Genomic DNA, 22,276 nt, shown 5'->3' with positions numbered 1-22,276 from the left:
CATTGCTCCAAGTAGAGTCTCTTTGTCCATCTCCACACCTACCACACCCCTTTCCCTCTAGCTAACATCACACTGTAGTCTGGTCCATGGGTTATGCATATATGTTCTTTGGCTAATCCCTTCAAATTTTTTCATCCAGCTTCCCAACCCCATTCCCCCCTGATAGCTGTCAGTCTGTTCCATGTATTTATAACTCTCCCTATTTTGTTTGTCAGTTTATTTTATTAGTTTCCACATATAAGTGAGATCATATGGTATTTGTCTTTCTCTGACTGGCTTATTTCATTTAGAATAATAATCTCCAGGTCCATTCATGCTGGTGCAAAAGGTAAGGTTGTCTTTTCTTTCTTTTTCTCTTCTTTTATGGCTGAATATTATTTCACTGTGTAAATGTACCACAGTTTTTTCATCCACTCATTTCTGGATGGGCACTTGGGCTGTTTCCAGATCTTGGGTATCCTATATAATAAAGAGCTAATACACTAATTAGACCGAACAGCAGAACGACCATCCGGAGGACCTTCCAGACAAAATCGGGGCTACAAGGGCTAAGGCAGCCATGGCTGCGAGGGTTGAGCCTCTTGTATGAATTTCGTGCATTGGGCCTGTAGTTGTAACTAATACTGTAATGAACATAGAGGTGAGTTATTCTTTCAAATTAGTATTTCAGTTTTGGTTTGTTTTTTGTTTTTTATTTTTTGGGGTTTTTTTTTTGTTGTTTGTTTGTTTGTTTGTTTGTTTGTTTGTTTTGGATATATGCCGAGAAGTAGGATCCCTGGATCATAAGGCAAACATTTTTAAAAAAACTATACTGTTTTCTTAAAAATAATTTTCAAATTTGTGTGAGAAGTGTGTGTGTGTGTGTGTGTGTGTGTGTGTGTGTGTGTATTGGACTCTTGGGTAATTTAGAATTGTATTGGTTAAATTTAAGGTATTTGAGGATTTTCAAATTATATTTTGTTGTTCATATTTTATTTTATTTCTTATGGGTAAAAGAGCATGATCTGAATGATGTAAATTCTTTGAAATGCTTTGTTACTTCTTTCTGACTCAGTATATTTGTTAATGTTTCATATAGATTTTCAAAAGATTTATTATAACCAGAACCAGGTTGGCTCAGTGGATAGAGCATCGGCCTGTGGACTCAAGGGTCCCAGGTTCAATTCCAGTCAGGGGCATGTACCTTGGTTGCGGGCACATCCCCAGTGGGGGCTGGGGGGGGGGGGCGTGCAGGAGGCAGTTGATCGATGCTTCTCTCTCATCGATGTTTCTGGCTCTCTATCCCTCTCCCTTCCTCTCTGTAAAAAATCAATAAAATATATTTAAAAAAAGATTTATTATATTCTGTCCTAATTTGATGCAGTACTCTGTACATGTTAATGAATGAGATATTTTACTATGTTTTCCTGTTTTGGGCTGCTGGTTCCATCAGTTATGGAAAGAGTTGTGTCAATATCTTGAATTATTGAATTGAATTATATTCTTCTTTTAAATTGTACCAATTTTGTTTTCCATATTTTGATATGTATTATTTTATACTGATTCAGCATTGCTATTTCTTCTTCCTTATATATTCAGAATGCTGTTCTTATAAAATAAACCTTTGGAGTTAGTGATGCATTACAAAGTATGATGACCTTTAGTATTAAAAAAATTTCTACTACCATTTGATGATCTTGAGTATTCACAAACAGATAGTCATAACTAAGGATTTTTCTTATTTGTTTTATACTTCACATGTACAAGGGTGGGAAAAGTAGGTTTACAGTTGTTCATATGGAAAAAGACATGCAGGTTATGATAATAAAAACGCAATAATAAACTCTGTGTTTCCCATACTCACAATTATAAAATCTACTTTTGGCAACCCCCTTTATAGCACTTCCCTAATGCAGTATTTTGGTAATATAAGGAAAATATTTTGTCTAAAATGCACTTAATTTTTAATTCATCAAACAGAAATATGTAATTAAATTTACATTATTTCTTTTATCAACATTTGTAAGCAGTACATCAGTTTTAATAATCATGACAATTGTGAATGAGCAAAATATACAGATTTTTCAGATTTGGTAGAATTCCGTATTTTGTATTTGTCTAATTAGCAACTTGTATGGAGATGTTAAGCTTTTTCCAAATATGACTTCAAAGACCAGATGTATTCATTGAGCTCCAAAAAAGCAGTATATGTCTTCTCAAGAATTTAGCATTTATGGAGAACAACTTTCCACATTTCCTTTACATTATTTCATTTTATTATTTATCAAACTTTTTTGAGTCATTCAATCCACATAATTCTTGCTTTCCATCATTATAATTTGTCTTTTTCCTATAGATATATTTGAGTATTTCAATTATTTTTCATGTTTATTTGCTCCTTTTTATTTAGTAAGCATACAACCAGGAATACGATGCCATCTGTGTCAATACAAAGTTTCTAGCTCAAGAAACCCCTTTATAATAAGTGAGAATCTGTAAAGTCACTTCAGTGCCTCTTGAGATTTCAAGAGTGTCTTTTAAATATATAACATGGAGGGTGGTGGGAACAGATGAAAGAAGGTGAAGAGATTAGCCAAAGAATGTATAGGCATGGTCCATGGAAACAGACAACAGCGTGGTGATGGCCAAAGTCAGGGGTTCAGAGGGTGGGTGGAGTTAGAGAAAGGGGGAAGGGATGGGGGACAAGTGTAAATAAATAAATAAATAAATAAATAAATAAATAAATAAATAAAATACTTAACAAGTGAGAATGTCTTTGAATGCCCAAGTACAGTTTTTAGTTCTTTTCTTTTATTGTAAATGTTATCTTGTTTATATTAGTATGCTTTAAATTGTTTGAAAAATTCTGTTTTTTCTTCCTGATATTATCAAGATATAATCATCATCTAAAAAGTTGCTATCACTCACATTTTAAAGAAACTGTAAAAAATTGTTTTTCAGTATGATTATATGGGATCTGAAATGATGGCTGTAACACAGAAAATTATCCAAATTATTGGCCTTGTCAACACTGTAAGTTTTAGCTTTCTTACATTTATAATTTTATGAAAAAATTAAGAAAAATAATTTCCATTTTATTATATCAAATTAAAGCCTCAAAGGCCTTTCATATCACAAATAACCCACTAAATGTTTTCTTTATTTTTATTAATTTTGATGTAATAATTTGTTACTTGAATAAATATAACATACATTTTATTTCTAGATGTTTACTCAACTCAAATTGACCGTGATACTGTCTTCCTTGGAATTGTGGTCAGATAAAAACCAAATTTCTACCATCGGGGATGTTGATGAGTTATCAAAAAGATTTTTGGCGTGGAAAAGGGATTATCTTATCCTACGGCCCCATGACATAACATTCTTACTTATGTAAGCATAATGTTCTACATTGATAAAATATATACATAAATAATTCTATTAATTTGATAACTGAATACATTTATTGTTTTTTTCAACATCCCATAGGTTCCTTTGAAAACATTAAATAAAACACATCTGTTAAAATGGATGTGATAGTGTAATTAGAAAATGATTAAATTATTTTTTAATGAATCAATTACATAACAGTATATTTTGAAGTGCTTTTTATGTGAGAGGGTTTCTTTTCATATTTTTTATGATATCAACTATACTACAGAATATATACATGTAAGCCCTAGCTTATTAATGATGCAAAGAGGGACACTATTCTGTTAATATTACCGAAAATACATTAACACATTTGGTGTGTACTGTTTGACAAAGAGGAACTTGTCTTTTGGTAATATATAATTTTAAAAAATGCTTATCTTTAGGAGAGGCAAGATATTTTTCTTCCACAAATTAAAAATCCTTTTTGTTTTAACTTTTAGTGATCAAAACAATGAATACAAAATAAGGGAAACTGAGAAGAATTTGAGATAATAAAATTATCTCAAGCCTAGGAGTTAGGTTAAGAAAGATAATTTGTATTAAAATAAACTGTAGCCCTACCTGGTTTGGATTGATGGATAGAGCGTTGGCCTGTGGACTGAAGAGTCCCAGGTTTGATTCCAGCCAAGAGCACATGCCTGGGTTGTGGGCTAGATCCCCAGCAGGAGGCAGCCAATCATTGATTCTCATCATTGATATTTCTATCTCTCTCTCCTTTTCCCTTCCTCTCTAAAATCAATAAAATTGTATTTTAAAAAATAAAGTAAATTGTAATTTGTATTGATTTGAGCATTTTGTATAATATATTATCCACATCAAGAAGTTATATTTGAAAAATTATTTTAAATTTTATGGAAGATTTATTTTAATAAATAATGAATAAATTTTTCTGAATACCTATTTTAATGAAAAAAATCTATGTTATAATAATGTAGTTACAGGAAACATCCTAAATATATGGGAACAACGTTTTCTGGCATGATATGCAATAAAAGCTATGATGCTGATATTGCTGTGGTATGTAATATTTGTTCTTTATATTATATTTTATAAGTTTTATTATATATATAGTTAAGTAGTGTATAATAATTTGATTTTTTTTCTCTGTATGTATATTATTATTTTATTGGCACATTATTTTAATCTCAGAAAGCTTATTTAAGTATAGATTTCAAACATGAGAAATTATTATTAACAAGCATTAATATATCCATTCACCAGGTAGACATAAGAGATACTAACATTTTCATTAGATTTTCTAAGGACAAATCATTTTATCAAATTGAAAACCTCTTGTATGCCTCCTTCAAATACAGGAAATAGCAAAAATGAATTTATGTTTACCATTCATATATATTTCATACTATTGTTACAAGTATGTCTACCCATTAATTATATATTGTTCTGAATTGTTCTTATTTTATGTAGCATTTCAGAACTATTTCAACAGCTTTTTAAAGGACAGATACATGTTGAAACATATAACTTTACTACAATTACTTTTGCTTAAAATGTTTCTTTTTATCAAGTAATGCACATGTACTTATTATAAATACAAATCGTTTTATAAGACTGAATAAAATTAAACAGTTCCTTGCATAAACTAGACCCCTTGAATCCTCTTTCTCATTTTTTTAACTTTTCCTCCTGGCACATAACTTCATGTTCATTTCTAAGCTTTATTGAAGTGCATCATATAGAGGGAACATTGCACAAGTCATCATAGTATATAACACAGTTAATACATAGGTACAAACATCACAGAGATCAAGAAATAAAATATTATTTACACTTCAGAAGACACCTATGAATCATGCCTCCTTCCACGGACCTCCTTCACCAAAGAAAACCACTGTGCTGCCAAGGTCAGGGTGGCTCAGTTGGTTGAGCATCTGTGTTCTGTTCTGGCTTTAACCTTCCATCAAATTCTGATACTGAAATTTTCCTCTTTCTTTCAAGCTTAAATCTTATAGAATAACAGGAAGCTTGTTAATTCATTTTTCTACTTTCCTAGGTGATATTCCATGTTTTCATTCACATACAGGCACATATGTACACACAATCTTTTTTCCTTTTAGATATGAGTTACTTAAATGTTAGTATAAATTTCAATTGATGTGGAAAAATTAGGGAAGTTTAAGGATTGTGCTTGTAATCATTAAAGGGATGAGAAAGGTATCAGTTTATCAAAATAAAATAATATGCACTGCAATCAACCTTTTTTAATAAGTTCTCATTCCTAATCGTTTTACCATGGCTTTCCCTATATCTCTAACTTCTGTTATTCCTTTTAGTGTTAGTTTGTTTGTTAATCCTCACTCAAGGATATTTTTCCATTGATTTTTAAATAGAGTTGAAGGGAGGGGGAGAGACAGAGAGAGAAACATCGATGTGAGAGAGACATCAGTGAGTTGCCTCCTGCATGTGCCCTAATCAGGGCCAGGGATTGAGCCTCAAACAGTGGTACATGCCCTTCACCAAAATTGAACCCAGGACCCTCCAGTCCATAGACCGATGCTCTATCCACTGAGCCAAATTGGATAGGGCTAACTTCTGTTATTTCTTTACTTCATTTATTATACTACAACCTTTGAATAGGTTCTCATATAAACACCCTACCCCCATTATATTGCTGGATCATTTTCCAAGCTTTGTAGCTCAGCCTAAATATCAATTCCACATACACATGTTTCTCATTACCTTAACTAAATCGTTATACTCCTTCTCAAAATTCTCTATGGGAACACTTCTATTCCTTCAGAGTACTTCTCATTATCTCTTTATACTTGGAAAGTTTATTGTGAATTTCCTGTTTATTGTCTTTCTCCTCTTCTATAATACTAGTAGCCCTGTGCACGAATCCGTGAGCCAATAGGTCACTGCCACCCTCCTATAGCTCTCTGCCCACTGCCCCGCCCTCCTGTAGCTCTCCCCCTCCCCCACTCCCTCCTCCCTCATAGCTTGCTGCCCTGCCCCCTCCTGTAGCTCTCCGAAGCCAGCTGTACCTCGCTGTCCCACCCTCCTGCTGATCGGTGATCTGGTCATGAGGGGCTTGGTTGTTACGCCTCAGGGCGTAATGGCTAATTAGCATATTCCTCTCTTATTGTATAGGATAAGATTCAGGTGTGAGCACAGTCTTTTTTTTAATGCAACTATAGTCGTATCTTCTATCATAGTACTTGACAGGTGTGTATGCTGAATTAACTAATATTCATTAATTAGATGAATTGCTTTAATGAGAAAGATAAATGTGTTTTATATAATTTTTAAAATATATTTTTATTGATTTTAGAGAGTAAGAGAAAGGAAGAGAGAGATAGAAATATCAATAATGAGAGAGAATCATTGATTAGCTGCTGCCTCCTGCCTGCCCCACACTGGGGATTGAGCCTGCAACCTGGGCATATAACCTGACCAGAATCGAACCATGACCCTTTGGTTCATAGGTCTACTCTCAACCACTGAGCCATGCTGGTTGGCCCAATGTGTTTTATATTGATTGCATCAGATTTCTAAGTGGGTAAGTCTACAGAATTTGGGTATGTCAGTTTTTAAATCAGAGAATATTGGTAGTTTTACATAATATTATGTTTCATAATTAATTAACTAGTATGAATACTCATATCAATGACATATCAAAATAAAGTGTTATAAAATATGCTGAAAAGAAGTTATCAAATATAAATTTTCATAGGAATAAAATGTATTATTACCTACTTTTGTTTTCTTCTTATAAAGTGGTTTTCTCTTCAATATTCTTTATTATAGTATACAGATGCAATAACTTTGGAAGGATTTTCAGTTATTATAGCTCAATTACTTGGCCTTAAAATAGGACTAACATATAATAACACCAATGAGTGTTCTTGTCCAAGAGCTACATGCATAATGAACCATGAAGCAGTGTAAGCCATTTTTTATTCCTAATTAATTTCACAGTACATATTTGTGAGGTTGTTTACAGATGTGATGAATGTTTTATTCTTTATGTTCAACTCCACATCAAAAATAGGAAAGGTCTGCTGTACATGATCAGATATCACAGTAACAAATTTGTCGAAGTGATACAAAACTCCAGAAAGTGCTAAATCCCACTGAAGGGAATTAGAGTGTATGAGGGGACATAATCTAATATAATAAAAGAGTAACATGCAAATTGACAACACCTCCACTACGCCCCAAGCGATGACCACCAGCCAATCAGAGCAACTATATGCAAATTAACCCACAGAGCTGGAGCAAGCAGGGGGCTTGGTTGCCCCAGCGATGGAGGAAGCCAAGCTTCCCGCCTGCCCTGGCTGGCTCTGGCCTCCACTCAAGGCAATAAAGTTTCAATTATAGAAGATAAATAAATCCCAGATACCTGCTTCCAGCAAGCCTCCACTGGGATCTTGGGTGGCTGGGGGCCATGGCCAGCCTTCAAGCAGCCATCAGCCCCTCACCCAAGATGGCCACACCCTCATGGGGTAAGAATCCTCACTGGGGGGCTGGGCCAGCCTGCAAACAGCCATCAGCCCTTCACCGAGACTGGCCAGGCATCCCAGCAGGACTCTCCACCCTGAAGGCAGTGTGGCCAGCACGAAAACGGCCCTCAGCCCCTCACCCAGTCTGGCCACACTCTCATGGGGTGAGGGTCCCCACTGGGCAGCTTGGCCATCCTACAAACAGCCATCAGCCCCTCACCCAGACTGGTCAGGCACCCCAGCAGGGACCCCCACTCTGAAGGGGCTGTGGCCAGCCTGCAAAGAACCATCAGCCCCTCACCCAGGCTGGCCAGGCACCCCAGCAGGATGCTCACCCTGATCTGGGACACCCTTCAGTGCAAACCAGGTGGCCCCCTGCCGGGGTCCAACCCCAGCAGGTCCAGGGGTCCCCAAAGGCGTAGACGGAGTCGGTGAAGAAGGAAGGACACGGAGACAGTGTTCAGTTGATCAGCAGCCTAGCCAGGATCTCTAGCCAGGATCTCCAGCCAAGTTCTGGTCTGGATCTCCAGCGAAGTTCTGGTTAGGATCTCCAGCCAGGTTCTGTGTCCATGTTCTCTTGCTAGGTTCTCCAGGTTCTCCAGCCAGGTTCTGTAGCCATGTTCTTTTGCTAGGTTCTCCAGCCAGGTTCAGTCACCAGGTTCTAGTCAGGTTCTCTTGCCAATTTCTGTAGTCAGGTTCAGTCCAGGATCTTTTGCCATGTTCTCTCGCTAGGTTCTGTCTCTAGGTTCTGAGGCCAGTTTCTGTCCAGGATCTTTTGCCATGTTCTCTCCAGCGAAGTTCTTCTGTCTCTAGAGAACGTTCTGTGTAGGTTCTGTGCCTCCTGGTTCTGTCTTCTTTGTTCTGTGTTCTAAGCTCTGTATTCTAAGTTCTGTCTCTTGCTGTCTTGTTACATCTGTATTTATACCAGTTGATTCAATCCTATCAATCTCTATTACAAAGGTTAGGGCGTTTCTTATCTCTATTCCAGGGAGTAAAGATTATGTAGCTTAAGCATGATTGTTTGTAGTTAAAGTGATTAACTACCCACCTGGCACTTAGTTAAGGAGTTTTATCCCCTCCCTGACTTCAGGGAAAAAATCCCTGCCTGGGGAAACAACCTTTCTCAGAGAGGAGACCTTGGTTAAAACACATAGTGCCAAGAAGGTGAGCAAACATTTTAAGAACAGTATGCCATATATGCCAGGTCCTTTGAAACAGCAAGGATGGACTGGCTCCCGGCAGCCCCCACCCTTATACCAGGCCTCTATCTTATATAATAAAAGGGTGATATGCCAATTGACCCTAACAGCAGAATTACTGGTCACTATCACACACACTGACCACCAGGGGGCAGACGCTCAATGCAGGAGCTGCCCCCTGATGGTCAGTGAGTTCCAGAGGGGGAGCTCTGCTCAGCGACAAGCCAGGCTGATGGCTGGCCAGTACAGTGGTGGTGGTGGGAGCCTCTCCCGCCTCCTCCGTAGCACTAAGGATATCTGACTGCAGCTTAGGACTGCTCCCCACTGGCAAGTGGACATCACCCAAAGGCTCCCAGGCTGCCAGAGGGATGTCTGACTGCCAGCTTAGGCCCAATCCCCAGAGGAGCGGGCCTAAACCAGCAGGTCATCATCCCCCGAGGGGCCCCAGACTATGAGAGGGCACAGGCTGGGCTGAGGGACCCCCTCAAGTGCACTAATTTTTATGCACTGTGCCTCTAGTCTATATATATAAAAGGCTAATATGCTAAGTATCCCTCCCCCATCCCACTAGTCGCTATGGTGCACACTGACCACCAGGGGGCAGAAGCTCAACTCAGGAGCTGCCTAGCAGCAGTGACTTGGCAACAGCAGTTCTCGGGTGACATACCCTGAAACCAGAGAGGAGCGAGCCAATTCCTTTCAAGGCCATGCGATTCCACCTTCAGCCATGGGTTATGTTGTTGCTGAGGCACTGTTGGCCTGAATCTGGTTTACCGCACACTTGCGTTTGCATTTCACATCCTGTACAACAGCAATTCTGGGACCCCTCGGGGGTTGTTGGAGAGCTGGTTTCATCCCAATCTCCCCAGGCCAGGCCAAGGACCCCACCTGCTGGAGGGACCTCACTTGCTCCACAGATGCTGGGGAGAAGCCACGGGAGGTTTGCTCCAGGGTGTGTCTGGCCCTTCTTGCCCAGTCCTGCCCTGCTGGCCACCTTCTAATTAATTTCCTTTCAATGTGCATGAATCTGTGCACCGGGTCACTAGTTTTAGATAATGTTGTTAAGAAAGACCTCTTTAGAAAGTAACATTTGAGCAAACCTCTGACTGAAATAAGGGAGGAAGTTTTGTGTATAGAAGAGAAGAGCATATCAGGTGGAGAGAAACGTAAATGATGTATGCAGGTATGGACAGATAGATAGATAATAGATAGATTTAACTATTATACCGTGTTTTTTTCTTGGGATGATACATCTTTTATGTAATTGTACAATGTTAAAGACAAGCAATGATAAGTTAAAATTTAATCTTGGTTGACTTTAATCTCTGCTACGGTACAAGTTTTTCATTTGAGCTATCTTGCCATGCATGTCATTATATGTGGGGTATTGTTTAGATGTGGTTTTATTAACCTGAGTAATTTCATTTTAGGGGTTCCAATGGTGTAAAGATTTTTAGCAACTGTAGCATGCATGACTATAGATATCTTGTTTCAATATTTGATGCTAAATGTCTTCAAAAATTTCCAAATTTGCAACCATTATATAAAAATCAATCAGTGTGTGGTAATGGGATTTTGGAACTTAATGAAGAATGTGACTGTGGAAGTGAAGAGGTGAGTAACAAAGATTGAAATTGGAGCACAATTTCTTCTGTTTCTAATAAGTGATTATCTTGGTATATATGGGATTATATATGAAAATATCTACACTAATAAAAGACAAACATGCAAATTGACCATACCTTCACTATGCCTTAAGCCACGCCAACCAGACAATCAGAGTGACTATATGCAAATTAACCCAAGATGGCGACCAGCAACCACGGAGCTGGAGCAAATAGGAGGCTTGGTTGCCCCAATGATGGAGGAAGCTAAGCTTCCCATCTGCCATGGCCGGCTCTGAGCTCCAATCAAAGCAACAAAGTTTCAATTATAGAAGATAAATAAACCCCAGATACCTGCTTTCAGCCGGCTGTGGCCACAGAGTTGGAGCGAGCAGGAGGCTTGGGTTGTCCCTGGCGATGGAGGAAGCCAAGCTTCCATTCCGCCCACCCTGGCCGGCTCTGAGCTCCTCTCAAGGCTACAAAGTTTCAATTATAGAAGGTAAATAAATCCCACAATTAAAAAAAAGAAAAAAAGGAGAGAATGGGAGTTTCTGTCACTGGGGGGGCTTGGCCAGCCTGAAAACAGCCCTCAGCCCCTCACCCAGACTGACCAGGCACCCAAGTGGGGACCCCCCCACCTTAAAGGGAGTGTGGCCAGCCTGAAAACAGCCATCAGCCCCTCACACAAGCTGGCCAAACCCCCATGGAGTGAGGTTCCCCACTGGGGGGGGGGGGGCCTGACCAGCCTGCAAACAGCCATCAGCCCCTCACACAGGCTGGCCAGGAACCCCAGTGGAGACCCCCACCATGAAGGGGTGTGACCAGCCTGCGAATACCCATCAGCCCCTCACCAAGGCTGGCCAGGCACCCCAACGGGACCCCCACCCTGATCCGGGACACCCTTCAGGGCAAACCAGCCGGCCTCCAACCATGCACCAGGCCTCTAGCCTATATAATAGAAGGGTAATATGTAAACTGACCCTAACAGCAGAACGACTGGGAATGACTGGTCACTATGACACACACTGACCACCACGGGGCAGATGCTCAATGCAGGAGCTGCCCCCTGGTGGTCAGTGCGCTCCCACAGGTGGAGCTCTGCTCAACCACAAACCAGGCTGACGGCTGCCAGTACAGCTTTGGTGGTTGGAGCCTCTCCCACCTCCTCAGCAGCACTAAGGATGTCAGACTGCAGCTTAGGCCTGCTCCCTGCTGGCAAGTGAACATCCCCCGAGGGCTCCAGGGCTTCCAGAGTGATGTCTGACTGCCAGCTTAGGCCCAATCCCCCGGGGAGTGGGCCTAAGCCAGCAGGTGGTCATCCCCCGAGGGGTCCCAGACTGCAAGAGGGCACAGGCTGGGTTGAGGGACCCCCTCCCCGAGTGCACAATTTTTGTGCATTGAGCCTCTAGTATTATATATTCAACATAGAACTAAGATATGAAAATGGGGACAAATTAGATATCACTTTCCCACACCTCTTCAATTGCAAAGATTAGTCATGGAAACCTGGTTTGCACACATTGTTCCTGATTATCCCAGCAGAGAGCTTTTAAATATATAAGCTAAATAAATTCATTTTTCTACACAATTTAATGTCTAACTCATATGACCTCACTCTCTTTTTTCTCTACAAACTTTTCCTGAATTTGGTTCACAGTTTTCTATCTCTTGTGGTTTGCAAGAATGTCAAAACATTATAATATTTCTTTCTTATTCATTCACAATGTTCCTATATTTTCAATTTTCTATTTGCTCACTTCTAAATATAGATATCCAGGCTACTATAGTTCCATCAACCAAATATTCAAAGCATGCTATTTTCAACATATAAGACTACATATTTTATCTACTTTAATATCATTAATGTATAATATTTAACAATCCCCCTCTACTTAAATATAATAAAGTTTTTCTATGATCACTCCCCATAAGTTACTTCACTTTGTGTTGACCTACAAAAATAACTGACTACTACTTGTTTACATACTATTAAAATTTTTTTAACTATCTCTATTCCCCCAAAATAACATGGGGATGTAGATAGGAAAAATAGTCCATATTGTAACAATCATGTATGGTGATAGAAAATTACTAGATTTATTATGGTGATCACATATGATGGTATATGTCAAATCACTATGTTGTATGACTAAAACAGTTATGATAGTGTATGTTGACTATACTTTCATAACAAATAAGTTTTAAAACATTTATATGGTTTTAAGTTAAAAAAGACAAAATCAAATTACTGTCCTGAGATTTTATACTTAATGATGAAATAAGTAAAGACATCTAAAATGTGCTGCCAACATATTAATATTCTAACAAATAGTAAATTATAAAAAAGTGTTTAGATTATAATAATGCTTCAAAATTTTATAAATAAATGCATTTACATGGAAAAATAGTTTTTTAACATCATTGTAATTATCTAATTTCAATGACAATTGACGGCCATTTTACCTAGTAAAAATATACATGTATTGACATTTCCTGTTTTATTTATTTCATTATAGTAAAAAATAACACAGGGTTAATATACTAAATATATTTTTATTATATATATTGTCTACCTCTACTAATTTTATTCACAAAGGGAAATTTTAGTAAACAAATTACTAAAAAGGCAATAGGGGAAAGTGTTCTTTTGAAAACTCACCCTTTTTCTCCCCAAAGATATATTTCCATGTTGGCAGTTAAATTAATTATCAACTTAGTTACTTACCAATTTATTAATAACTAAAGGCCCGGTGCACAAAAATTTGTGTACTCGGGAGGTGGGGGGTCCGTCAGCCTGGCCTATGCCCTCTTGCAGTCTGGGACCCCTCAGAGGATATCCACCTGCTGGCTTAGGCCCTCTCCCTGGGGGATCGGGCCCAAGCTGGCAGTCAGACATCTCACTGGCAGCCTGGAGGCCCTTGGGGGATGTCCACTTGCCAGCGGGGAGCAGGCCTAAGCTGCAGTCGCACATCCTTAGCGCTGCTGAGGAGGCGGGAGAGGCTCCCACCACCACTGCTGTACTGGCAGCCGTCAGCCTGGCTTGTGGTTGAGCAGAGTTCCCCCTCTGGAACTCACTGACCACTAGGGGGCAGTTCCTGCATTGAGCGTCTGCCCCCTGGTGGTCAGTGTGTGTCATAGTGACCAGTCATTCCCAGTCATTCTGCTGTTATGGTCAGTTTGCATATTACCCTTTTACTATATAGGATAGAAGCCTGGTGCTTGGGTGGGGGCCTATTGGTTGCCCTGAAGGGTGTCCCGGATCAGGGTGGGGGTCCCCCTGGGGTGCCTGGCCAGCCTGTGTGAGGGGCTGATGGCTGTTTTCAGCCTGGCCAAACCCCCTTTAGGGTGGGGGGGTCCCCACTGGGGTGTCTGGCCAGTCTGGGTGAGGGGCTGAGGGCCATTTTCAGGCTGGCCAAGACACCCCCCCCCCCCCACAGCAACAGAAGCTCCCAGCCTCTCTTTTCTTTCTTTCTTTTTTTTATTCTGGGATTTATTTACCTTCTATAATTGAAACTTTGTAGCCTGCTCGTTCCAGCCCATGGCCATGGCTGGCTGAAAGCGGGTATCTGGGGTTTATTTGCCTTCTATTATTGAAACTTTGTTGCTTTGAATGGAGCTCAGAGCCACCGCAGCAGCTGGGAAACTTAGTTTCCTCCATCAATGGGGCAATCAAGCCTCCTGCTTGCTCCAGTTCCGTGGTTTCCGGTCGCCATCTTGGTTGGGTTAATTTGCATATAGTCACTCCGATTGGCTGGTGGGTGTGGCTTAAGGCATAGTGAAGGTATTGTCAATTTGCTTGTTTGTCTTTTATTAGTGTAGATTATAAATACTCAACTATCAAACATTTTACTAATATCATTGATCAATTGTTGTTTTAGATGTTATTTATTTAGTTCTTATAGTTGGATATGCCTTTGGATATTCTTGGTTAGAATATAGTGCATAATTGAAAAATTGAACACGGAAGAGTTTTAAATAGAAGTTGAGATTAAGAAAAAAGAGCTGTTAAATGGCTGAACTAGAATAATATTTTTTTCTTCTGAGATTTTAGGAATGTCAGTTTAAGAAGTGCTGTGATTATAACACATGTAAACTAAAAGGCTTAGTAAAATGTGGTTCTGGACTATGTTGTACACCAGAATGTCAGGTAAGTTTCCAATATTTATTAAAAGGGAATTGAATGTGATAATAGCAAGCTATGTTATTGAATTAATGTAGAATTGATGAAAGAATGTCAAATTAATTCAGTGGAACAAAATAATGCATAAATAACCACAAGCATGTAAAGAAAACTTCTGTGAAATAAAGAAGGCATCTCAGATTGGTACTGATTATTCTCTTGTGTTGAAAACACAGTTTACTACCTTCTAAATTAATCATACAAAGAGTAGAATAATTATATACATTACTATGCCAAAAACTCAAATCAAGAAAATTATAAAGTCAAATAAATAGTAAATTATTAATTCACACACACCCAGAAAGAGAGAGAGAGAGAGAGAGAGAGAGAGAGAGAGAGAGAGAGAGAGAGAGAGAGAGAGGCAAATAGAGGGCCCAGGCAATTTACAACAATGTAAATACAATTGTTTAATGTGTACATTGCTCTTTTTCAGAAACTAAGGTAAACCTAAATAAAAATAATAATGCCGTATCATAAAGCAGACATCCAAATAGCAATCTTAAATTTAGCAATGTCAGATATTGGCTAAGGAGTGGGAACAGATATTTTTGGATATTGTTCATGGAATTTTGAATTTCTATAATTTCTTTATGAATATTTTCATATCTTTGAATAGAGTATAAGTTATCAAATTAAGTGACTACCATCATTATGTCTTTTATTTATGTATCTATTCTAAAATCATACACATGTATGGAAAGCTGAGGGGAAAATATTAAGTACAGGATTGTTGGCAATAGCAACTCATAAAGGCAAATTTAATATTTATTAGTATTGGAATGGTTACATAAATTACTTTATATGTGCAAGAGTTAATAAGTGCAAGCTAAATATACATTCACTAATATGATATTTCAAGATATATGTTTGAATAAAAAAGTGCCATAATGAAAAATATTTTATAATTCCAATTCTGATAAATTGTATCATAAATATTTCATTTATTTTTACCCATGTTTTAAATTACGATACAATGTCTTAAAGAAAAGTTATTTTAGTGAATACTTCTAAGTTATTATTGTAAACATATTCAGTCTTGTAACTAGCACCACAATCAAGGGATGGGAGATTTCAATATCACTTTCCAAAAATCCCTGTGTCCTTTTGTAGTTAATCCATACCTTCACCCATAGAACTGTTGGCAATAATGAAACTATTATAATGAGATCTGATAACTACAGATCTGTTTTCCACACCTCTAATTTTGATTTTGCAAGAATGTAACATAAATTAATCATATAATATGTGTAAACATTGTCATTAGGCATCTTTGTATAAAACATTCCAGATTCTATCACCTTGTGGTGTTTATCAGTCCACTGCTCTTTTGTTGCTGAATAGTATCTATAATATGCATAACCCATGGACACAGACAATGGGGTGGTGAAGGCCTGGGTCAGGGACAGGGGCAAGCTAGACAAGGTCAATGGGGGGAAAAGAGTATATCTGTAATACTTTCACAAATAAATATTTTAAAACATTTAAAAATTTAAAAAAGAAAATATAATCAGTCCGGAGTTTCTATGTTAGGAGCTAAGGCTATTGACGTCTTGTACATATTCGCAAGACTATGCGAGACAAACTCTCTAGAAAGAGCTCTATGCTCATTATAAAGCTCTATGGCTTTAACTTTCCCTTAACTTCCTCTTCCTTTGGATAAATACCTCTCCAATTTGTCTTACTGGGTAAAGTGTGTGCACCTGGCTTGTCATGTCTGCAGGTGCTGGGTTGCAATCCATTCTCTTTCCCAAATAAATCCTTTTTTGGTGACAAAACACCTAGTAAATATTAATTTTCTGTCATTACCTCTCAAAGTAGAACACAAAGCAGTTTGCAAAGTATTCTTTTGAGACAGTCTTCATAATGAACACTGGTACTGTACCTACTATTTCCTTCTGAGAACTAACTGCCTTGGTTACCTAACTCTGTGACTCCCTCAAGCATCATTGATCAGGCATATTTAACCTGATAAAGATCTCCAGTAAATAATTGAAGATAGTCATTTACAGATCATGATATTCTTTTTCGGTTTTCTCTTAGATATCAGTAGCAGGCACGCCATGTAGAAAGAGTGCCGATCAAGAGTGTGATTTTACAGAGTACTGCAATGGAACTTACAGTGATTGTGTTCCTGACACTTACGCATTGAATGGCCACGCGTGCGGTTTGGGAACTGCATTTTGCTATAAGGGACGATGCCAAACTACTGATTATCAGTGCGCCAACATATTTGGAAAAGGTGTTGCTCTTTCTTGTATATATATTTTACTTCAAAATTGGATCCCTCTATAAGATAAAATACATGTCACATAACTCAAGAAGTGGAAAAACCTGAATCACAATCTCAGTAAAAACTAAGTTTGAATTAAAGAAGGTTATTTTTTGTAGAAACGTTTGAGGTTTTCCCAGGATAGTATTGTACTATTTTTTCTCACGGTTTGATTTTTGTATTTGGTTATTAACTACCAGGGTAAAAAATGTGTTTACAGCTCCTAATTTACATGGAGCTTAGAATGGCAAGTCAGTAACTCCTGAATTTTTACTATAATAAGGGCATACTTTTATTTTAACAAAGAAATAAATATTCAACCCAGAAATAAGTTAGTTGACATTTGACATATTTTTAGTTCTAATTAAAATAAAGATGTTTAGGTAAGATTTAGCCTTTCATGTGTGTTTACTCCTCCTATATATGCTCTGATCTCTCCTCAAAACTTACCGAGAAAGGTCAAAATTTTGATCTTGTGATGCAGTTCATTCCTATTTTATTCATTTATTTGGTTCCTATCTAGAGCAAGCATTTTTCTTTCTTTTTTTAATTACATTTAGTGGAGTGACTTGGTTAATAAAACTACCGATTTTAAGTGTGCAACTCAATAAAACACCACCTATATACTGCATTGTGTGTTCACTACCCAAAGTCAAGTCTCTTTCCGTTCCTCCCTTTTTTTCCCCTTTCACATTCCACCACTTTCCTTTTCCTCTGGTCAGCATTGTTTCTTGTTCTTATTTTACCAAAAACTATATATAGAAGGTTGTTCTAAATCAGTCTAATATATGTTATATGAATTAACAAATAGTTTAATTTAAATTTTGCTTTAAGTTAATTTATACCTTTAAAGGAATTATAGACGTTTAATTAATCATATTTTTCCACTAAAAATATATATATACTGAATGTGTATGTGCAGGGAGTTGGTAATTTTCAACAAGAGGAACATAGTCACATGGTTAATGTACTCATGGAGCTTATGATGAAGAGATAAAGACAGTGAATATGTAAACACAAAACAATATAAAAATTCTTTCACTAAGCGTAGTTTAAAGTTTAAATAAAAAAGAATGCTGCCAAAACCGGTTTGGCTCAGTGGATAGAGCATCGACGTGCGGACTGAAAGGTCCCGGGTTCGATTCCGGTCAAGGGCATGTACCTGGGTTGTGGGCACATCCCCAGTAGGAAATGTGCAGGAGGCAGCTGATTGATGTTTCTCTCTCATTGATGTTTCTAACTCTCTATCTCTCTCCCTTCCTCTCTGTAAAAAATCAATAAAATATATTTAAAAAAAAAAAGAATGCTAAAAGAAAAATAAGGTGTAGTGGACAAGGAAAATACTTCCAGTTGTCATTATTCTTCAGCTGTCTGCTTAATCCTTCAGAATTGTCTCAACTGCACAGACACACCTCACCCACCTTCCCAGAGAAACACATATCCAGGCCTAGACATTTTGGCCCAATGAGGCACAAAAGAGGCCCAGTTCACACACTAACATGCTACTTATGCTCCAAAGCTACACATGGGGTTAGTCAACCACCCCAAGAGGATGACTGACATCAGTATGTATTACAAGATTTTTAAAAACAGCCTGGCTGGCATGGCTCAGTGGTTGAGTGTCAACCTATGAACCAGGAGTTCACCAGTTTGATTCCCAGTAAGGGCACATACCCAGGTTGCAGGCTTGGTTCCCAGTAGGGGGTCATGCAGGAGGCAGCCGATCAATAATTCTCTCTCATCATTGATGTTTCTAATTATCTTTCCCTGTCCTTCCTCTTTCTGAAATCAATAAAAATAAATTAAAACAACAACACAAGATAGTAGTGTTTGACTGCTAGAAATAAGATAGATAAAATCCTATATAATACAAGGCTAATATGCAAATCTACCAAACTGCTGAATGACCAGTCACTATGGTGCACACTGACCACCAGGGGGCAGACACTCAATGCATGAGCTGTCGCCTGGTAGTCATTGCGCTCCCACAGGGGGAGCACCCCTCAGCCAGAAGCTGGGGTTATGGCTGGCGAGCACAGTGGTGGTGGCAGGAGCCTCTCCCGCCTCTACAGCAGCACTAAGAATGTCCAACTGCCGGCTTCGGCCCACTCCCCTGGGGGAACGGGCTTAAGCCGGCAGTCAGTCATCCCCCGAGGGCTACCAGATTGCGAGAGGGTGCAGGCCGGGCTGAGGGCCTCCCCACCCCCAAGTGCACAAATTTCATGCACCAAGCCTCTAGTTATTTTAATAACAAGGAAGAACAGCATAGCAGACATATAGCTGGTTTATAGATGGTCAGAAAGATACTTCATAGAATATGATTTCTATTCTATGTGTTCTGTGGGCAGCCAACAATAATATCATCCAGTTTGTAGCATCAAAGGAAATAAAAGTTAGATTAGGAGACTGAAGAGAGTTACTTTAATTAATGTCATAATCTTATGTGCAAATTCTAAAGCTAAGATGATTTTCAGAACCAAAACTCATTGACTTAAAAAGGGTTGAAGGCCCCAAAGGAAAAACTCTACAACAGCTTAGACAATGTTCATGTTAACAAAGTCCCTAGTGTATCCACAAATGACCTACAATTATTTAATTGGCTTATCTGTTCACTGGGGAAAGAGAAATACCCAAACATTTTGGAAATAGGTGGGAAAAAGGTCTGAATTAATGTGGATACCCAGAAACTCAGTGTCATCATGGTCTCTCTGTGATAGTGAGGACTTATAGGGGTCAGGGAATAGAGTTCTTAGCAAGTTTCAGTTTACATTGGGTCTACTAGCCCCACAAATTAATTTGGTAATTACTTCTCAGTCCTAGAATTTTGTAGGAGAAAGCCTCTGTAACTGTCCCTTTTCAGAAATTAGTGCTACCTTCAAAGATCTAAGGGATGCAAAGTTGATTGGCTATATAATATATACACTTAATTACTCAATCTGATCCCTGCATAAACCAGATAGTCCTTGCAAGATAATAGTAATCTACTAAAAATGCAGTAAAGTGGTAGATTAAGTGATTGTATCCACTGTGCCAGATGTGATATCTATGCCAGAGCAGATTAGCATGGCCTTAGATATGTGGTATTAGGATAGTCATTGACCTTGCAAATATATTCTTATCTATGCCTATCTGAAAAGAGAATTAGAAAAAGTTTGCTTGCAATAGATAATGGTATTAATTTTGAGTTTTGCTCCAGGGCAGTGTTTATTCAGCCATAATGTAATTGAAGACATTTGGACATCCCAGAAAGTGTCACATTGATCCAGTCTAACAACGATTTTGTACTAATCTTGCTAAATAAGCAAAGTATAACTAGAATGTGGGTGGTCTAAGACATGTGCTACAAAGAGCAGTAAGTTAACCCTGGAAATATTCAGGAACAGTCATATAAGTAAAATTTTCAGGAGCCCAGGTGTCAGAGGCATGATTTGACATCCCCTATAAAGTAGAAGACAAACTGCCTCTTGTATGTACTATGACAATGGAAGAAGTACAAATTCTTTGTTTCTTGGGGAAAATCTGGGAGTTGGACATTCCCTTTCAATTGTATGGTGCTGTGCCACAGGTTTTTGCTCATAAGTGACATGTTTCAAATCTCTCATTTCATTAAGCAGAGAAATTGTCAAGTCTGATACCCTTTGGACAAAGAAGTATGCATGACCATAGGGAAGGAAAGCAATTTGTTTTTAACAACAATATAATTTACTGCAGTAGATATAATCTTTTTGCTTTCTATTAGGTAAAACAATTGACAAGGTAAATATAGGGGGGAAAGTATAATCAAGATCCTGATATTTTGATTATTCAATAAGCAATTCATCAGCTTTTTATTGACAAATTTTTAATTGGATTAAAAATAATAACCAATGTGTTTGCATTTTAAGGTGCTGAAGGTGCTCCATTTGCCTGTTTTGAAGAAATTAATTCTTTTCGTGGTAGATTTGGAAACTGTGGTTTTAAAAATTCACAACCATTACCTTGTGAACCAAAGTATGTATATAAAAATGATTGTTTCATAAAATTCTATATTGCTTGTCAAGAGACACGAATAATAATGGACAGTAAACCATATGGCAGGAGAATATTTTGAAATAACATTATATGTATTTTCCTTCTATATAATTCAGTTTTCTATTCCCCTTATTTTTTCCCTGATACTGTTCAATTAATTAATCTAGATTAAAGGAAAGCTGAAGCTTTTTATCAGAAGAAGGAAGTGGATACAAACTGCCAAAAACAAAAACAAACATAAAACAGGAATTGATGCTACATGTTGAGAATTAAAATGGAATTTTTATTAAGTCAATGCATGATAGTGATCATAAAGCAAGTGCTTTGACTCAAAACACATGATTATGTGAACAATAGCTTGTTTGTTTTCACAATACTGATATATAAAATATGGCAGTACCTATGAATAGCTGAATATGTAGTTCTGGAGTAAGCTATAGAATAAAAGGAATTATGAAATCCAATAAAGAAAGTGTCTACCCCACAACAACACTTTCTGAATTTCTTAGGAGTATTAAAAATAAAAGAATCACAAAATTAGTAACAGACTAGAGGATGACCAAGCTGAGTAATGTAATAACTAAAATGAAATCTTTATATATAAAAGCCAAGTAACCGGAATGATGGAATAACCAGTCACTATGATGTGCACTGCAGTGGCGGCCCAGCCCCACCCCTGATTGCCCCACCACCCTGATTGGGGGTGAGGCCATCCAGACAACCACCCGTGGCCCCTCTCCCTGGCCAGCCCAGCCCCAATTGCCCCCATCAGGGCGGGCTGGCTAGACCCCACCTATGCACTAATTCATGCATTGGGCCTATAGTAATCAATAAAGAGGTTCAACAGAAGACTTGATCAAGCAGAAGAAGGGGTTAATGAAATAGAAGTCAGAAGAGTAAACTTCAAACAATCAGGAAGAGAAAGAGAGAGGGGGGGAGAGAGAGAGGAGAGAGAGAGAGAGAGAGAGAGAGAGAGAGAGAAAATGAGAGAAGACAAGAGGAAAGGAAGAAAGAGAAAGAAGAAAAGGAGGAAGTGAGGAAGGAGAGAAAGGAAAGAAAGAAAGAAAGAAAGAAAGAAAGAAAGAAAGAAAGAAAGAAAGAAAGAAAGAAAGAAAGAAAGAAAGAAAGAAAGAAAG

At 38.1% G+C, this 22,276-nt stretch overlaps 1 protein-coding gene across 1 annotated transcript in view; it reads left to right on the top strand.

Annotated features, from left to right (window-relative positions):
• ADAM18 (ADAM metallopeptidase domain 18) overlaps positions 1–22,276 on the top strand; it is a 103,429-nt gene that overhangs the window by 49,541 nt on the left and 31,612 nt on the right. The window contains exons 8-15 of the mRNA XM_036297239.1: positions 2,941–3,012; positions 3,206–3,372; positions 4,350–4,431; positions 7,183–7,319; positions 10,507–10,690; positions 14,732–14,827; positions 16,901–17,099; positions 21,014–21,119. Of these exons, the coding sequence (XP_036153132.1) occupies positions 2,941–3,012; positions 3,206–3,372; positions 4,350–4,431; positions 7,183–7,319; positions 10,507–10,690; positions 14,732–14,827; positions 16,901–17,099; positions 21,014–21,119 (1,043 nt within the window). The remainder of the gene's footprint in view (positions 1–2,940; positions 3,013–3,205; positions 3,373–4,349; positions 4,432–7,182; positions 7,320–10,506; positions 10,691–14,731; positions 14,828–16,900; positions 17,100–21,013; positions 21,120–22,276) is intronic.

The sequence above is a fragment of the Myotis myotis genome, unplaced genomic scaffold, assembly GCF_014108235.1.
Source record: "Myotis myotis isolate mMyoMyo1 unplaced genomic scaffold, mMyoMyo1.p scaffold_m19_p_3, whole genome shotgun sequence".
Lineage (NCBI taxonomy): Eukaryota > Metazoa > Chordata > Mammalia > Chiroptera > Vespertilionidae > Myotis > Myotis myotis.
Note: the sequence above shows the minus strand (reverse complement) of the source record. Positions and strands in the feature narration are given on the sequence as shown.